This window comes from Ranitomeya variabilis, chromosome 5, assembly GCF_051348905.1.
Source record: "Ranitomeya variabilis isolate aRanVar5 chromosome 5, aRanVar5.hap1, whole genome shotgun sequence".
NCBI classification, from domain to species: Eukaryota; Metazoa; Chordata; class Amphibia; order Anura; family Dendrobatidae; genus Ranitomeya; species Ranitomeya variabilis.
This window is the reverse complement of record NC_135236.1, coordinates 680,449,873-680,468,914: the sequence shown is the minus strand read 5'-3', so window position 1 is coordinate 680,468,914 and position 19,042 is coordinate 680,449,873. Positions and strand designations below refer to the sequence as shown.

Sequence of the window (19,042 nt, the reverse complement as noted above, 5' to 3'; positions counted from 1 at the left end):
CGGAGGTAATGAACCAAGCTTAGGTTCTTCAAAAACGTCACGATATTCAGTCAAGAATTCCGGAATCTCAGAGGGAATAGATGACGAAATGGAAACCAAAGGTACGTCCCCATGCGTCCCCTTACATCCCCAGCTTAACACAGACATAGCTTTCCAGTCAAGGACTGGGTTATGAGATTGCAGCCATGGCAATCCAAGCACCAACACATCATGTAGATTATACAGCACAAGAAAGCGAATAATCTCCTGGTGATCCGGATTAATCCGCATAGTTACTTGTGTCCAGTATTGTGGTTTATTGCTAGCCAATGGGGTGGAGTCAATCCCCTTCAGGGGTATAGGAGTTTCAAGAGGCTCCAAATCATACCCACAGCGTTTGGCCAAGGACCAATCCATAAGACTCAAAGCGGCGCCAGAGTCGACATAGGCATCCGCGGTAATAGATGATAAAGAACAAATCAGGGTCACAGATAGAATAAACTTAGACTGTAAAGTGCCAATTGAAACAGACTTATCAAGCTTCTTAGTACGCTTAAAGCATGCTGATATAACATGAGTTGAATCACCGCAATAGAAGCACAACCCATTTTTTCGTCTAAAATTCTGCCGTTCACTTCTGGACAGAATTCTATCACATTGCATATTCTCTGGCGTCTTCTCAGTAGACACCGCCAAATGGTGCACAGGTTTGCGCTCCCGCAGACGCCTATCGATCTGGATAGCCATTGTCATGGACTCATTCAGACCCGCAGGCACAGGGAACCCCACCATAACATCCTTAATGGCATCAGAGAGACCCTCTCTGAAATTCGCCGCCAGGGCGCACTCATTCCACTGAGTAAGCACAGCCCATTTACGGAATTTCTGGCAGTATATTTCAGCTTCGTCTTGCCCCTGAGATAGGGACATCAAGGCCTTTTCCGCCTGAAGTTCTAACTGAGGTTCCTCATAAAGCAACCCCAAGGCCAGAAAAAACGCATCCACATTGAGCAACGCAGGATCCCCTGGAGCCAATGCAAAAGCCCAATCCTGAGGGTCGCCCCGGAGCAAAGAAATCACAATCCTGACCTGCTGAGCAGGATCTCCAGCAGAGCGAGATTTCAGGGACAAAAACAACTTGCAATTATTTTTGAAATTTTGAAAGCAAGATCTATTCCCCGAGAAAAATTCAGGCAAAGGAATTCTAGGTTCAGATATAGGAACATGAACAACAAAATCTTGTAAGTTTTGAACTTTCGTGGTGAGATTATTCAAACCTGCAGCTAAACTCTGAATATCCATTTTAAACAGGTGAACACAGAGCCATTCCAGGATTAGAAGGAGAGAGAGAGAAAGGCTGCAATATAGGCAGACTTGCAAGAGATTCAATTACAAGCACACTCAGAACTGAGAAAAAAAAATAAAAAATCTTCAGCAGACTTCTATTTTCTCTCCTTTCTCTGTCAATTAATTTAACCCTTTAAGGCCGGTCAAACTGTTATGGTTCTCAATGGCAAGAGAACATAGCCCAGCAAACATAAGAACTAGCTCTTGGAAGGATGGAAACTAAACTGACCATGAACTAAACCTGCCGCACAACTAACAGTAGCCGGGTAGCGTAGCCTGCGTTTTATCCCTAGACGCCCAGCGCCGGCCGGAGGACTAACTAATCCTGGCAGAGGAAAATATAGTCCTGGCTCACCTCTAGAGAAATTTCCCCGAAAGGCAGACAGAGGCCCCCACAAATATTGGCGGTGATTTTAGATGAAATGACAAACGTAGTATGAAAATAGGTTTAGCAAAATTGAGGTCCGCTTACTAGATAGCAGGAGGACAGAAAGGGCACTTTCATGGTCAGCTGAAAACCCTATCAAAATACCATCCTGAAATTACTTTAAGACTCTAGTATTAACTCATAACATCAGAGTGGCAATTTCAGATCACAAGAGCTTTCCAGACACAGAAACGAAACTACAGCTGTGAACTGGAACAAAATGCAAAAACAAACAAGGACTAAGTCCAACTTAGCTGGGAGTTGTCTAGCAGCAGGAACATGCACAGAAAGGCTTCTGATTACAATGTTGACCGGCATGGAAGTGACAGAGGAGCAAGGCTAAATAGCGACTCCCACATCCTGATGGAAACAGGTGAACAGAGAGGATGATGCACACCAGTTCAATTCCACCAGTGGCCACCGGGGGAGCCCAAAATCCAATTTCACAACATATATGGTGTTATGTGGGCACTATATGGTGTTATGTGAGCACGATATGGTGTTACGTGGGCACTATATGGTGTTACGTGGGCACTATATGGTGTTATGTGAGCACTATATGGTGTTATGTGAGCACTATATGGTATTATATGGGCACTATGTGGTGTTATGTGAGCACTATATGGTGTTATGTGGGCACTATATGGTATTATGTGAGCACGATATGGTGTTACGTGGGCACTATATGGTGTTACGTGGGCACTATATGGTGTTATGTGAGCACTAAATGGTGTTATGTGAGCACTATATGGTGTTATGTGGGCACTACATGGTGTTATGTGGGCACTACATGGTGTTATGTGTGCACTATAAGGTGTTATGTGAGCACTATATGGTGTTATGTGGGCACTATATGGTGTTATGTGAGCACTATATGGTGTTATGTGGGCACTATATGGTGTTATATGAGCACTATATGGTGTTATGTGGGCACTATATGGTGTTATGTGGGCACTATATGGTGTTATGTGAGCACTATATGGTGTTATATGAGCACTATGTGGTGTTATGTGAGCACTAAATGGTGTTATGTGAGCACTATATGGTGTTATGTGAGCACTATATGGTGTTATGTGGGCACTATATGGTGTTATGTGGGCACTATATGGTGTTATGTGAGCACTATATGGTGTTATGTGAGCACTATATGGTATTATGTGAGCACTATATGGTATGTGGGCACTATATGGTGTTATGTGGGCACTATATGGTGTTATGTGAGCACTATATGGTGTTATGTGACCACTGTATGGTGTTATGTGGGCACTATATGGTGTTATGTGAGCACTATATGGTGTTATGTGAGCACTATATGGTGTTATGTGAGCACTATGTGGTGTCATGTGAGCACTAAATGGTGTTATGTGAGCACTATATGGTGTTATGTGAGCACTATATGGTGTTATGTGGGCACTATATGGTGTTATGTGGGCACTATATGGTGTTATGTGAGCACTATATGGTGTTATGTGAGCACTATATGGTGTTATGTGAGCACTATATGGTGTTATGTGACCACTATATGGTGTTATGTGGGCACTATATGGTGTTATGTGGGCACTATATGGTGTTATGTGAGCACTATATGGTGTTATGTGAGCACTATATGGTGTTATGTGGGCACTATATGGTGTTATGTGGGCACTATATGGTGTTATGTGGGCACTATATGGTGTTATGTGAGCACTATATGGTGTTATGTGAGCACTATATGGTGTTATGTGGGCACTATATGGTGTTATGTGAGCACTATATGGTGTTATGTGAGCACTATATGGTGTTATGTGAGCACGATGTGGTGTTATGTGAGCACTAAATGGTGTTATGTGAGCACTATATGGTGTTATGTGAGCACTATATGGTGTTATGTGAGCACTATATGGTGTTATGTGAGCACTATATGGTGCTATGTGAGCACTATATGGTGTTATGTGAGCACTATATGGTGTTATGTGGGCACTATATGGTGTTATGTGAGCACTATATGGTGTTATGTGGGCACTATATGGTGTTATATGAGCACTATATGGTGTTATGTGAGCACGATGTGGTGTTATGTGAGCACTATATGGTGTTATGTGAGCACTATATGGTGTTATGTGGGCACTATATGGTGTTATGTGAGCACTATATGGTGTTATGTGAGCACTATATGGTGTTATGTGAGCACTATATGGTGTTATGTGGGCACTATATGGTGTTATGTGAGCACTATATGGTGTTATGTGGGCACTATATGGTGTTATATGAGCACTATATGGTGTTATGTGAGCACGATGTGGTGTTATGTGAGCACTATATGGTGTTATGTGGGCACTATATGGTGTTATGTGAGCACTATATGGTGTTACGTGAGCACTATATGGTGTTATGTGAGCACTATATGGTGTTATGTGGGCACTATATGGTGTTATGTGAGCACTATATGGTGTTATGTGAGCACTAAATGGTGTTATGTGAGCACTATATGGTGTTATGTGGGCACTATATGGTGTTATATGAGCACTATATGGTGTTATGTGGGCACTATATGGTGTTATGTGAGCACTATATGGTGTTATGTGGGCACTATATGGTGTTATGTGAGCACTATGTGGTGTTATGTGGGCACTATATGGTGCTATGTGAGCACTATATGGTGTTATGTGAGCACTATATGGTGTTATGTGGGCACTACATGGTGTTATGTGAGCACTATATGGTGTTATGTGGGCACTATATGGTGTTATATGAGCACTATATGGTGTTATGTGGGCACTATATGGTGTTATGTGAGCACTATATGGTGTTATGTGAGCACTATATGGTGTTATGTGGGCACTATATGGTGTTATGTGAGCACTATATGGTGTTATGTGGGCACTATATGGTGTTATATGAGCACTATATGGTGTTATGTGGGCACTATATGGTGTTATGTGGGCACTATATGGTGTTATGTGGGCACTATATGGTGTTATGTGAGCACTATATGGTGTTATGTGAGCACTATATGGTGTTATGTGAGCACTATATGGTGCTATGTGAGCACTATATGGTGTTATGTGAGCACTATATGGTGTTATGTGGGCACTACATGGTGTTATGTGAGCACTATATGGTGTTATGTGGGCACTATATGGTGTTATATGAGCACTATATGGTGTTATGTGGGCACTATATGGTGTTATGTGGGCACTATATGGTGTTATGTGGGCACTATATGGTGTTATGTGAGCACTATATGGTGTTATGTGACCACTATATGGTGTTATGTGGGCAATATATGGTGTTTGGGCACTATATGGTGTTATGTGGGCACTGTATGGCAGTATTAGTTTGACATTACATGTTGGTGTTATGTGAGTTGTCAATAGCTAGACTGTTTATTGTAGTGTAATATGGGCACTGTATGGCAGTATTAGTTGGTCACTATAGGGTGGTGTCACATGGTCTGTAAATGGAGGTATTTTTGTGGCACTACATGGTGGTAATATATGGACAAAATAACATTGTATTTGGACAATGAATGGTAGTTTATTGAGGTAATCAGTGGCAGCTTTTGTGTTAGCACTATATGGCGGTATGATATGGATTGTACAGTTTTGTATGGGCAGCACAGTGGCTCAGTGGTTAGCATTGCAGTTCTGGAGTTCTGGGTTCATATCCCACCAAGGACAACATCTGCAAAGAGTTTGTATGTTCTCCCTGTGTTTGGTGGGTTTCCTCCGGGTTCTCCGGTTTCTTCCCACATTCCAAAGACACACTGATAGGGAATGTAGACTGGTGAGCCCCATCGGGGACAGCGATGATAATGTGTGCAAACTGTAAAGCGCTGCGGAATATGTTAGCGCTATATAAAGATAAAGATTATTGTATGTGGACAATAAATAGTTGTATTTTTGCGTCACTGGCGGGTACTTTACAAGCAGTGTTATTCGGATATTACGTGATGGTGTTATGTGGGATGTACAGTGCGGAAAATAAGGATTTGATCCACTGCCGATTTTGCAGTTTCCCCCCTACAATGAATGGAGGGTCTGTAATTATTATCGTAGGTACACTTCACCTGTGAGAGACAGAATCTGACAATAACAGAAAATCACATTGTAGGATTCTTACATAATTAATTTGCATTTTATTGCAGGAAATAAGTATTTGATAAAATATAAAAACAGAACTTAATATTTGGTCCAGAAACCTTTGTTTGCAGTTACAGAGGTCGGATGTTTCCTGTAGTTCCTGACCAGGTTTGCACATACTGCAGCAGGGATATTGGCCCCCTTCCCCATACAGATCTTCTCCAGATCTTCCAGGTTTCGGGGCTGTCACTGGGCAACATTGAGTTTCTGCTCCCTCCAAAGAATTTCCTACTGGGTTCGGGTCTGTAGACTGGTTACGCCACGCCGGGACCTTGTAATGCTTCTTATTGAGCCGCTCCTTAGCTGCCCCGGCTGTGTGTTTTAGGTCCAGTCACGACCCATCTTCAATGCTGTTACTGAGGGAAGGAGTTTGTTGGCCACAATCTCGCCATACATGACCCCATCCATCCTCCCTTCAATACGGTGCAGACGTCATCTCCCCTTTGCAGAAAAGCACCCCCCAAAGTATGACGTTTCCTCCACCATGCTTCATGGTTGGGATGGTGTTCTTGGGTTTGTACTCATCCTTCTTCCTCCAAACATGGCGAGTGGAGTTGATACCAAAAAGTTCTATTTTGGTCTCAGCTGACCACATGACCTTCTCCCATGGCTCCTCTGGATCATCCAGATGGTCGTTGGTGAACTTCCAACGGGCCTGGAGTGAGCGGGGACCTTGTGTGCCCTGCAGGATTTTAATCCATGAGAGTGTAGTGTGTTACTAACGGTAATGTGTGAGACTGTGGTCCCAGCTCTCTTCAGGGCATTGACCAGGTCTTCTCGTGTAGTTCTGGGCTAATTCCTGACCTTTCTCACAATCATCCTTATCTCATGAGGCGAGATTCTGCATGGAGCCCCAGATGGAGGAAGATTGACAGTCATCTTGTGTGTCTTCTATCTTCTAATAATTGTGTCATCAGTTGTTTCCTTCTCACCAAGCTGCTTGCCTATTGTCCTGTAGCCCATGCCAACCTTGTACAGGTCTACAATTGTGTCCCTGGTGTCTTTAGACAGCTCTTTGGTCTTGGCCATGGTGGAGAGGGTGTAGAGTGATTGAGTGTGTGGACAGGTGTCTTATAAACAGGTAACGAGGTCAAACAGGAGCAATTAATCCAGGTAATGAGTGCAAAGTGGCAGGCTTCTTACAGAAAACTAACAGGTCTGTGAGAGCAGAATTCTCGCTGGTCAGTGATAGAATGCTTATTACATGCAATAGAATAGGAAAACTTGCAAAATCGGCAGTGTATCAAATACTTATTTTCCCCACGGTATATATCATTGCAGCACTGGGTGGCAGCATTCTTAGATAGATAATAGATGATAATCTCGGTTCGGTCAGGGAGGTGATGTGGATGTTGTGGGGGCACATCATGTGGGGGCAGCACTCGGTTCGCTGGCACTGCCGCCCTCTATACATTGATCTGACAGTTGGGTGGGCACCAGCTTCTTCTGCGCCAGTGATCAGGAACAGACCCCGTGCCCCCCGGAGATGTGAGCCCCCTAATCACATCCCACCCACAGCTCCTGCTAGTTAAAGACCAGGCCCCCCACCCACTGTGTAACCAGTGCCAATCCTCTGCCAATCACTGCATGCGCACTGGCTGCCTCTGCTCCTGGTAGTTTGTTTGTTACAATGTATCAGCGCAGGTAAAATGTATCGGACATTATTGTCTGGAGTGGGGAGAATTGTAACAAACCCTCAGTTATGAGACAGTAAGCGAAGATAAGTTTCCAGGTAGAACCCCATTCACTGACAGCAAGCAGAGATCTTGAGAATTGTGGGGACCCTTCATTTGCAAAAAACTGGACGGTCCCTTTAAGATGAGAACTGGAAAATATCCGCATGCCCCCGTTTACCGGTCGTCCTCGCCCTCCGTGAATGTATCCGAGCGTTTATCCTCCTCCGGGGACTCCTCATCCTCTTGGCAGGATCGGGGCTCGGAGGGAATGATTTGTTTGTAAACTTAAGAGCTGCGGACAGAATCCATCAATATCCGGCGAGATCGATCCTCGCCGGCGCCCACTGACACTGATTCCTGCGTGTGGGCACGATGCCGAGCCGCCGCGTGATGAAGGGGCGTCAAATACTACGAGGCCCAGAAAGGAGAAGCATCCATGCTGAGGCACGGCGGTGGGGCTGGACGCTCACCGGGCCACCGCGGCCCCTTACAGGATGGCTACAGAGGTGGGGGCCCCCAGCAAGGACTATGCTTTGCCCTCAGGTCTCGTCATGACCAATTTCCCACCGCCATACTTGCCAAAAAAAGGAAAGTCCAGCAGAGATTTGGGGGTAAAGTCTGGGGGGCAGAGGCCCCTCCGACACCGTGAGCGGCACATTGTATGGGGTCCCCGGGGATGAGACCAACCAGTGTCAGGGGTCCATAGTAGCTTCATGGTCGCGGGTACGTTCACCCTCAGCCATACAGATACATTTTGGGGCATTTTAACCCCCTTCTTAAGTCCGACCAGGAACAGCCTCAAAATTCACTTTTTGGGCGTTATTTTGTTGCGGCCCGTTCCTTTGGCGTTCTGGATCTGTGTATAACTGTCTGAGTCCAGGTCGTGATGTACAGACCGAGCTACGAGGCTGCGGGGACCAGAAGGCCAGGGCCGGCGTTAGGGGCAGGCAGACAAGGCACTTGCCTAGGGTCCCCTATCCACAGAGGACCCTCTGCTGGTACCTTGTGCTGCGATGCATGGCGCCCCATACATTTACTAATGAGCCCTTACACTGCTTTGTGAACTTCCGGGCACAGTATTGAGCGACTGATGGGGGGCTCAGGACTCGGACCCCACCAACCAGCAGCAGTTTGCAGCCCCTATAATATAAAGATATACAAAAGACTGTGAGGGGGTCTGGTCTGTGGTCTCTTTACAGGGGCTGACGGCTGGTCTGGGATCTGCATACAGAGGGTCTGGTATGGGGTCTGTATACAGGGTGTCTGGTCTGGAGTCTGTCAATGGGAGGGTCTGGTCTGGGGTCTGTATACAGAGGGTCTGGTCTGGGGTCTGTCAACAGAAGGGTCTGGTGTCTGTATACAGCAGGTCTGGTTTGTGATCTGTTTACAAGGGGTCTGGTCTGGGGTCTGTATATGGGGGTCTGTATACAGGGGGTGTGGTCTGGGGTCTGTCACTGGGCGAGTCTGGTCTGGGGTCTGTATACACAGGGCCTTGTGTGTGGTCTGTCAAGGGGAGGGTCTGGTCTGGGGTCTGTATATGGGTGATCCTTTCTGGTCTGGGGTCTGTATACAGGGGGTCTTGTGTGGGGTCTGTCAAGGGAAGAGATGGTCTGGGATCTATATATGAGGGTCTGGTCTGGGGGTTGTATATGGGGGCCTGGTCTGGTGTCTGTATATGGTAGGTCTGGGGTCAGTATATGGGGGTCTGTTGTCTGTATATAGGGGTCTGTATATGATGGGTCTGTATATGGGGGGGTCTGGTCTGGGGTCTGTATATGGGGGTTCTATATAGGGGTCTGTATATGATGGGTCTGGTCTGGGGTCTGTATATAGGGGTCTGTATATGATGGGTCTGGTCTGGGGTCTGTATATGGGGGGGTCTGGTCTGGGGTCTGTATATGATGGGTCTTTATATGGGGGGTCTGGTCTGGGGTCTGTATATGGTGGGTCTGTTTATGGGGGGTTGTATATGGGGGCCTGGTCTGGTGTCTGTATATGGTAGGTCTGGGGTCTGTATTTGGGGGTCTGTTGTCTGTATATAGGGGTCTGTATATGGGGGGGTCTGGTCTGGGGTCTGTATATGGGGGGTCTGGTCTGGGGTCTGTATATGATGGGTCTGGTCTGGGGTCTGTATATAGGGGTCTGTATATGATGGGTCTGGTCTGGGGTCTGTATATGGGGGGGTTTGGTCTGGGGTCTGTATATGGTGGGTCTGTTTATGGGGGGTCTGGTCTGTATATGGTGGGTCTGTTTATGGGGGGTCTGGTCTGTATATGATGGGTCTGTATATGGGGGGGTCTGGTCTGGGGTCTGTATATGGGGGTTCTATATAGGGGTCTGTATATGATGGGTCTGGTCTGGGGTCTGTATATAGGGGTCTGTATATGATGGGTCTGGTCTGGGGTCTGTATATGGGGAGGTCTGGTCTGGGGTCTGTATATAGGGGTGTGTATATGATGGGTCTTTATATGGGGGGTCTGGTCTGGGGTCTGTATATGGTGGGTCTGTTTATGGGGGGGGGGGGGTCTGGCCTGGACTCTGTATACAGGGGGTTTGTATCTTTATTTAGCGGCCTGTACACAAGGGGTCTGGTCTGGGGTCTGTATACAGGGGCCTGGTCTGGGGTCTGTACAGTTTGGGCTGTGTATTCGTGCACTGTCTGCGGAGATCGATGTTCAGCTAAATGTTTCCGCTCTTGTAAATCGGATGCAGCTCACTGGAAACTAAGTGCAGTCACGCATAGCAACCAATGAGGTGCCTGCTTTCATTTTCTCAGATCGATGAGTACTCGGCTCTGATTGGCTGCTATGGGCCGCTGTTCCACTGCTGTGCTCTACTCTCGATTACTCTCCCCTGTGATCACATGACCCTGCACAGTCAGTGGCGGAGTCCTCTCTCTTGTGTTCGCAGCTATTCTGTCCCCCTGTGTCCATGGTAACCCGCTTCCTCGTTGCTGTGGGTGACGACGTTCGGTGAGCGGCTCCCTGCTCTGCTCGGCGCTCGCTCTGCCAGGTCTGGAGGGAACATGGCGGCGCCCGGGAGTGCTCCGCTGGGCCGAGGCTTGGACATTAGCCTGGCGGCTCTCCGGCGGCAGGACCCGTATATCCAGAGCATCGTGGACGTGGCCAGCCAGGTGGCGCTCTACACCTTCAGCCACAAGGCCAACGAGTGGGTGAGTGGAATAACGGGGGATAGTCAGAGACCCGGGACTCTCCTGAAGTGCTCTGTGCCCACAGCTCCTCCCACTTGTCTCCATTCTCTTCATTGCCCTCACAGGGTCTGTGCAGCCCCCACTGAAATACTCTGTGCTGCTGTGTGATCATGTACCCTCCATATATAACTCTCAGGACCGGCACACTCCTCTCCTGAAATACTCTGTGCTGCTGTGAGGCCATGCACCCTCCATATATAACTCTCAGGACCGGCACACTCCTCTCCTGAAATACTCTGTGCTGCTGTGTGATCATGCACCCTCCCTATATAACTCTCAGGACCAGCACACTCCTCCTGAAATACTCTGTGCTGCTGTGTGATCATGTACCCTCCATATATAACTCTCAGGACCAGCACACTCCTCTCCTGAAATACTCTGTGCTGCTGTGTGATCATGTACCCTCCATATATAACTCTCAGGACCAGCACACTCCTCTCCTGAAATACTCTGTGCTGCTGTGAGGCCATGCACCCTCCATATATAACTCTCAGGACCGGCACACTCCTCTCCTGAAATACTCTGTGCTGCTGTGTGATCATGCACCCTCCCTATATAACTCTCAGGACCAGCACACTCCTCCTGAAATACTCTGTGCTGCTGTGTGATCATGTACCCTCCATATATAACTCTCAGGACCAGCACACTCCTCTCCTGAAATACTCTGTGCTGCTGTGTGATCATGTACCCTCCATATATAACTCTCAGGACCAGCACACTCCTCTCCTGAAATACTCTGTGCTGCTGTGTGACCATGTACCCTCCATATATAACTCTCAGGACCAGCACACTCCTCTCCTGAAATACTCTGTGCTGCTGTGTGATCATGCACTCTCCCCATATAACTCTCAGGACCAGTACACTCCTCTCCTTCTGTTACTATGAGCTCCTGTGTGATCATGTACCCTCCATATACCACTCTCAGGACCAGCACACTCCTCTCCTGAAATACTCTGTGCTGCTGTGTGATCATGTAACCTCCATATATAACTCTCAGGACCAGCACACTCCTCTCCTGAAATACTCTGTGCTGCTGTGTGACCATGTACCCTCCATATATAACTCTCAGGACCAGCACACTCCTTTCCTGAAATACTCTGTGCTGCTGTGTGATCATGTACCCTCCATATATAAGTCTCAGGACCAGCACACTCCTCTCCTGAAATACTCTGTGCTGCTGTGTGATCATGTACCCTTCATATATAACTCTCAGGACCGGCACACTCCTCTCCTGAAATACTCTGTGCTGCTGTGTGATCATGCACCCTCCCTATATAACTCTCAGGACCAGCACACTCCTCCTGAAATACTCTGTGCTGCTGTGTGATCATGTACCCTCCATATATAACTCTCAGGACCAGCACACTCCTCTCCTGAAATACTCTGTGCTGCTGTGTGATCATGCACCCTCCCTATATAACTCTCAGGACCAGCACACTCCTCTCCTGAAATACTCTGTGCTGCTGTGTGATCATGTACCCTCCATATATAACTCTCAGGACCGGCACACTCCTCTCCTGAAATACTCTGTGCTGCTGTGTGATCATGTACCCTTTGTATATAACTCTCAGGACCAGCGCACTTCTCTCCTGAAATACTATGTGCTGCTGTGTAATCATGTACCCTCCATATATAACTCTCAGGATCAGCACAGTCCTCTCCTGAAATACTTTGTGCTGCTGTGTGATCATGCACCCTCCATATATAACTTTCAGGACCAGCACACTCCTCTCCTGAAATACTCTGTGCTGCTGTATGACCATGCACCCTCTATATATAACTCTCAGGACCAGCACACTCCTCTCCTGAAATACTTTGTGCTTCTGTCGGACCCTGCTCCTTCCACTTTATCACTGTATATCTGCACACTCCTCTCCTGAAATACTCTGTGCTGCTGTCGGTCGCTTCTGTAACGCTCAATCTGTGTCCTCCCTCAGGATGCAGCAGAGGATTGATCTCTGAGCGCCCCCTGCTGGTCACTCCTATAATAGAGCAGCGGCTGCTCTCTGGTCTCCGCACTGGAGATGAGTGATTATCGGGGGGCTCAACGCTTCTCATCAGTATCCCACATTGCAGTCAGCCTGAAGTGGCAGATAACAGAGGGCAGTTTAACCATTTCTTGTCTCTGATGATCTTTTTTATGTTGCAGGAGAAAACGGACGTGGAGGGGACGCTGTTCGTGTACACGAGGTGAGCGATGGGGGACGTCCGTGTCACCCAGATGCTAAAGACCCATCCTGACCTGAGGCATCTCACAGCTGAGGGTTTGTTACAGATGTATCCAGTCTGGACTATCCTCTGTGACTGATGTTTCCTGCTCTGATACACTGTAACAAACCGTCCGGACAGGAGAGATGTGTGGTGTGATCCTCGCACTCCCTCCTGGCTCTCTGTGTATGGGGTCTGCTGTTAGTGTAGGTGTTGATGAGGGTCTTCTCCCTGTGAGCTGCCTCTGCTCCGTGCCCGAGGGGGGGGGGGGGGGGGGGTGTGAGGTGACTGACAGACATATATGAGGAGTATTCTCCACTCACATCCAAAGCTGCATTTACCAGCCTCCTGTAATCAGCTTGTGATTTGCAGACAGTAGAAAATGGTCGGGGTTCTTGGGAGGGGAATCATAAAGGGGGAACAATGGGGGCCCCCATCACTGAGAAGCCAGATATTGAGAACGGCATCTGAGGGGTCACACAGCCGGATCTGAGTCCTCTCTGATCTCTGTCGCTGCTGTAGCAAATATGTTCTTACTGCATTTATACATTTTCCCCCTTCTATCTGTCCGTAACCCCACAGATCTGCGTCCCCCCAACACGGCTTCACCATCATGAACCGTCTGAGCATGGAGAACCGCACCGAGCCCATCACTAAGGACCTGGAGTTCCAGCTGCAAGATCCCTTCCTGCTGTACAGAAATGCCAGATGTGAGTATGACGATCACTGCCCCCTCTGACGGCTGCCCCCGCTGACGTCTGCCCCCTCTGACGTCTGCCCCCTCTGACGTCTGCCCCCTCTGACGTCTGCCCCCTCTGACGTCTGCCCCCTCTGACGGCTGCCCCCTCTGACGGCTGCCCCCGCTGATGACTGCCGCATCTCTGCTACATTCACAGTTCTGCACTCTCTGCGCTGGGACCAGAGTCAAAACCAGAGCTGCATTCACAATTCTGCACTCCCTGCGTTGTGTGCTCTAAATATGTTTATATACTCCAGTCACATCCAGAGCTGCAATCACAGTTCTGCTCTGGCTGTGCTGGTGTTCTGTAGTCACATCCAGAGCTGCAATCACAGTTCTGTGAAGGTAAAGGTGTTGCTAACAGTCTGGCTGACTTCTTCCCGAATCTGCTGTTTTCTGACCCCTCCACCTCTCTGCGCCTCCTCTGCCTAGTGGTGATAACTACGTGGCAGTTTTCCCTCCAGAGCTGTGTGCAGAGTGTTCCCTGTCTCCACACTGTAGACGCCTCTGTTCTGACTTCCCCAAATCCTGGCGGTGAGGTGGGAAGGAGTGCGGACGTCCGGCATCTGCTATAGTCAGGACAGGTTTCCATTCATTGACTGTGAGCAGAGGTGAATTCACACTTCATACATTCTCTGTATAGAATTTTGCTTCCAGCTCCGGGGGCCCCCGGGCGACAGACGCCCACTGACAGCAGCGGAGCCGCCCCTAGCAGAGCACGAGCAGCTGCCGCTGTAATTACCAAGAGCGGGGTATAAATATAGGGAGACGCCTGCCCCTCTGGGATCTGTTATACCTCCACGTGCGGCCTGGCAGAGCGGTGCCATGTCCGCCGGGCATCTCATCCCATGGTATCCTGCGTCCGTCCTGCGCGCCGTTGTCTTGTGAGACCGACCTGTGAACCGCGAGCGTGTCCCTACACACGAGCCGCTATATGACAACCCGCGGGATCACCAAGCCCTGCGTTTCCTTGTCGCCTCCGCCGCGCTGCAGTCGCCTCCGCCGCGCTGCTATTTGCGTGTAATTGCTGCCTTCAGTGACAGCGCAGAATCGGATCGCCAGAGACAGAGGACGTGCCGAGGAGCGCAGCACAGTCACTGTGGCAGGAGTATAATTACTGCGTGTCAGGAGACGATGGGGGTAGTGATCCTGCCATAGAGTGTGGGGGATTCACTCCCAAATATCAGATCTAGAGTCGTCCTCCAGCTGCCATAACAGCACTGACACATAGTGACCCTCAGAGCTGCGCTCACTCTTCTGATTGCACGCTCGCTGTACCTGTGCTCTGCCTATAATATTTGTCCTCGGGGTGTGACGGCCTCTTACCTCCCGGTGGGACGTGGACATATTCCATCTCCGTCTCGGTGACCACATTCCCCTTCCAGTAGACGCTGGGCCGGTGCACCGCGTCCTTGGTCATCGGCCGGTAGGAGGCCGTAGCCTGACGTATGAAGGAATGGAACATCTTGCCGCTCTGAGTTGTGCAGATGGAGCAGGATTCAGTGCAGCGTGGCCGGACACAGCATACTGAGGAAATGTGAAGTCCGAAGCCCCCCGCAGACTGGTCAGCCTTAATCTCCCCACGCCTCGCCGCCTCCCCCGCGCCTCGCCGCCTCCTCCGCTCCTGTCCAGTGCAGAGTCACTGATTGGGAGCTGCGCAGAGATCGGCTGTCACTGAGACTCTTCTCGCAGTCATGAGGGGCTCTGCGTCTCGTCACTGACACCGTGTCCTGATATGGGGGCACTGATAGCTGCGGGGGAGCAAGGGGCACGACTCGCAGCACCAGAGACCGTGTGCTGTTACACTCCAGTCACATCAAGAGCTGCGTTCAGTGCGAGAGCAAGGCGCTATTCAGCAGCTTATATCACATCCAGGGCTGCGCTCACAATTCTGCTGTTGGTGGTTCTTGTGTGGCGCGTGCAGAGAGTTGCGTGTGCGTTGGCTCTGCTACATATGGTCATAGCTCCCTCCGCTGCGGGTCCCACGTTCGGCCGCGGTCACAGGAGCCGTCCGGTTTTTCTGTGTCGTGTTCCCGCTCGTTATCCGAGTGCAGATGTAGTCGGTGCCGCCCTGAGTGCGCGGAGATGGAGCAGAGAGGGCTGGCATCGGGTCAGGGGTGCTGATCCGATGGAAAAACACGAGGCGCGATAACATGAGTCCGAGTCCAGGACACTGCTGGCGGCTGACCAGGAGACGGGCAGGCTGGGACTTGTGGTGCTACACCAGCTTCTTGGCAGATGGAAGATGAGCTCATACAAAAGAGCCTACTGGAGCAGGACATGCTGAGACTTGTAGTGACATACACAACAGGAGGCCATCAGAATATGATGAGAGTTGTAGGAGCCAAATGCTCAGTGTGGATCTTTTTTAGGCTGTGGGGTAACACAGTTGCTCTGCTCCACAGTCATGGCAGGTGCACCTCAATCTGACAGGTACCCTCGGCGCCCCCTTCCTCTTCCGGTGACTCTCGGGCGCCCCCTTCCCCCTCCGGTGACTGTCAGGTGCCCCCTTCCCCCTCCGGTGACTCTTGGGCTCCCCCTTTGCCCCGGCCTCGGCCGTTTGGTGACTGACCCTTCTTTCCTTTTCTTGCAGTTCTCATTTACGGGATCTGGTTCTACAGTAAGGAGGAATGCCAGCGAATCGCAGAACTCATGAAAAAGTAAGAAGCGCCCCCCCTTGCCCCGACGTCGCTGAGCGCTCGCATCACGTGCACGCTGGCAGTGTGCCCCAGTGCAGACCTCCGGCGTTTACAGGGCTATATACCCCGGTGTCAGTAGCGCCCCCTGCTGGACGCAGCGCGCCGTTCAGTATTTGGGGCCGAGTTGCCATTTTGCTTTGTGAAGGTTTAGTTTTCCCCTTCGGGGGCTCGATATTCGGGCGATGAATCTTCTGTGTAATTGGATGCGTACGTTATTAATTAGTCTACCGCTCGGAGGAAGGGCCAGGACGAGGGCAGCGGGGGTCTGGTTGCCCCCTGATCGGTCCCAGCCCAGCAGGTAGTAACCAGCGCCGCTGTTCAGTTTCACCCAGCAGGAGCAGCTGAAGGCGCAGCACTCGGCCAATGTCGGGGGGTCTCCGATGAACCTGCACTCGGAGGGGAAGGAGGTGGATATCCTGCAGATGCTGAACAAGGCCAAGGACGAGTACACCAAGGTGGGCGCAGAACAAGGGGTTAAGGGAGCACTCCGGGGTGTCGGAGGGGCAAACGGCTCGTGCTCCGATCCCCCCCACAATAATCTGGGAGACGGCGGCTCAGGGGGACGCGTTCTCTGTGTGCTCCTCATGGGTGGGTCACCTCTGTGGCTCGCCGAGCCCCTTTAGTCGGCCGCTTCCAGTGGTCCTCGCTGCTCATTTCTCTCCGTCCCTCGTTACAGTGTAAACCGTGTTCAGAGCCCAAGATGATGACCGGCTCGTCCGCCATCCACAGCAACCCGCACCTCATCAAGCCCATCGCCGTAAAGCCCAGCGACGCGGCCCCCCAGGTGAGCGAGGCGTCCTCTAGTCACACCCAGAGCTGCTGCACTGTGGTAGATGCAGTCTGTGTCTCATTGCCTCTCGTTTCTTCAGCCCCCGCAGCATCTGTCGCTGACCACCCTCTTCGGGAAAGTGGAAAAGAAGCCGGCGGAAAGTGCGGATCAGAAGGAGTCGGTGCGTCAGACCGTGGTGCGCTCCTTGTCCTACGAGGAGGCGGCGCGGGGTAGCGACCCCGGGGATCAGCACCCGTGTCCGGCCATCCAGAAGCTGCTGGTGCGAGGGGCCGATCTGCAGCCCGTCTCCGAGGTTTCAGAAAACCAGCACAACGGCGCCACAATCCCCCCCGGAGACATCTTCAGTGGCCTCTTCCTACCGCTAGAAGACCCCGCCCCCTTGTCTGGCCCGGACCACGTGTGCGGGGGGGACTACCTTCTGCAGAAACTGCATGGTCCACATACCTTCATGCCCCCTCTGGAGCGAGGACCCCCGGCCCTAGGACAGGGCATGTCAGAGAAAGTCCTGGGGGCTGCACCCCCAAACCAAAGGACTCCTGCGACCGCGGCCCCCGCACCTCTTGCCTCACAGCCGCCTCCATCCACAGGGGCCGTTTCGCCCCAGGAATTTCTCCAAAAATTGAGTCTAGCGCATCAGGAGCAACAACTGACCCCCAAGCCGACCCTGGCCGCCAGATTCCCGGTCATTACCCAGAGTGCAACGAAACCGCCGCCATGGGCCGAGAGCGTGGCTGCGCGGGAGAAGGGCAACCCGCTGCTCCAGGTAGTGACCACCGGGGGGCGCTGTTCACATCCGTGACGCTTCTGACCCCTTACTATTTGTGTGCCCCCTGCAGGTGATCTCCCCGCAGAGGATCCCCGCCACCGTGTCCCCAGCATCGCTTCTCTTGTCTCCGGCCGTCTTCACACAGTCTGACGCCAAGAACCCCCCTCCGCCTGCTAACGAAGCGGCTGCATCCAGCCTCCTGCTCCCGCGACCATTGCAGGACCCCCCCAGCGTGCAGTGCAGCGTCCTCACCAAGAGCCAGCTCCAGGGGGCCCTGCTGCACCTCATCCAGGTAAGACCCTGTGTTTAGGGGGGTCCCTGTGACCTGATCCATAGCTGGACCCCCGACATGTAGTTATATAACTTAGCCCCACAATTCCTGGGCGGGTGGTCTCGAGCAGAGGACGTCCACCAGTCCTAAGGTGGTACACCGCCACCTGCAGGATCACAGCTGTATTACACAGCTGTTGGGAGCAGACAAGTCAGGGTCCGGTCCTGAGTATCGGGGGCTCATCCTTTCGTCTCTGCTCCATTTTCATTCTCTCCCGTCTTCCCTTCACAGAACGACGAGACCTTTTTGAACATGATCTATGAGGCGTACCTCTCCGTCCTGACCAGAGGGGGCGCCGGCAGGAAGTTCTGACACATTGCTATGGAGGACGGACAGGGACCACGCGCTCATCATCTTCCCAGCTCGTATTTCTTTCCAGTCCCTGCAGGTTCATGGGGTTCACACGCAGCTGATGGCCAATCATTTACACATTCTGATATTTTATTTTAACTGTTAAATATTTCTGTGCTGAGATTTTAGATGTAGATTTTTTTTTTTATGCGAATCTTCTATTTTTCTCAGAGATGCTAAATTTTATGTAAATGGGTTTATTTTACGGAGCAGCGGAAAAATGCAAATTGTGATCCCCCCAAAAAAGCAGTTTTTATAGTGGCCACCAGATGGCGCCAGGAGAATAGGATTGTTCCACAAGAGAAGCCACAGAGAGAGCGAGAGATCTACCCGGAGAGTAATGGCTGATAACAGAGAGCAATAGATTGTTGTCACCTGTCCTACAGTCATCTCCCCC

General features: G+C 50.5%; 1 protein-coding gene across 1 annotated transcript; it reads left to right on the top strand.

The window, feature by feature from the left end:
• Positions 1-10,395: 10,395 nt before the first annotated feature.
• Positions 10,396-18,773, top strand: DCP1B (decapping mRNA 1B). The gene is made up of 9 exons (XM_077267072.1): positions 10,396-10,722; positions 12,911-12,951; positions 13,552-13,679; positions 16,302-16,368; positions 16,730-16,862; positions 17,084-17,191; positions 17,277-17,960; positions 18,034-18,255; positions 18,526-18,773. The coding sequence occupies exons 1-9, from the start codon at positions 10,576-10,578 to the stop codon at positions 18,604-18,606; spliced, it is 1,611 nt and encodes a 536-aa protein (XP_077123187.1). The 5' UTR covers positions 10,396-10,575; the 3' UTR covers positions 18,607-18,773.
• The last annotated feature ends 269 nt before the right edge of the window (positions 18,774-19,042 follow it).

What these genes read in the sequence shown, in the direction of transcription:
- DCP1B (XM_077267072.1), top strand. Translation starts at nt 10,576, where the DNA reads ATGGCGGCGCCCGGGAGTGCTCCGCTGGGCCGAGGCTTGGACATTAGC. An exon ending in GCTGTACAGAAATGCCAGAT is followed by an intron (nt 13,680 to 16,301) that starts GTGAGTATGACG and finishes CTTTTCTTGCAG; the next exon opens with TTCTCATTTACGGGATCTGG. An exon ending in CCAGCGACGCGGCCCCCCAG is followed by an intron (nt 17,192 to 17,276) that starts GTGAGCGAGGCG and finishes TCGTTTCTTCAG; the next exon opens with CCCCCGCAGCATCTGTCGCT.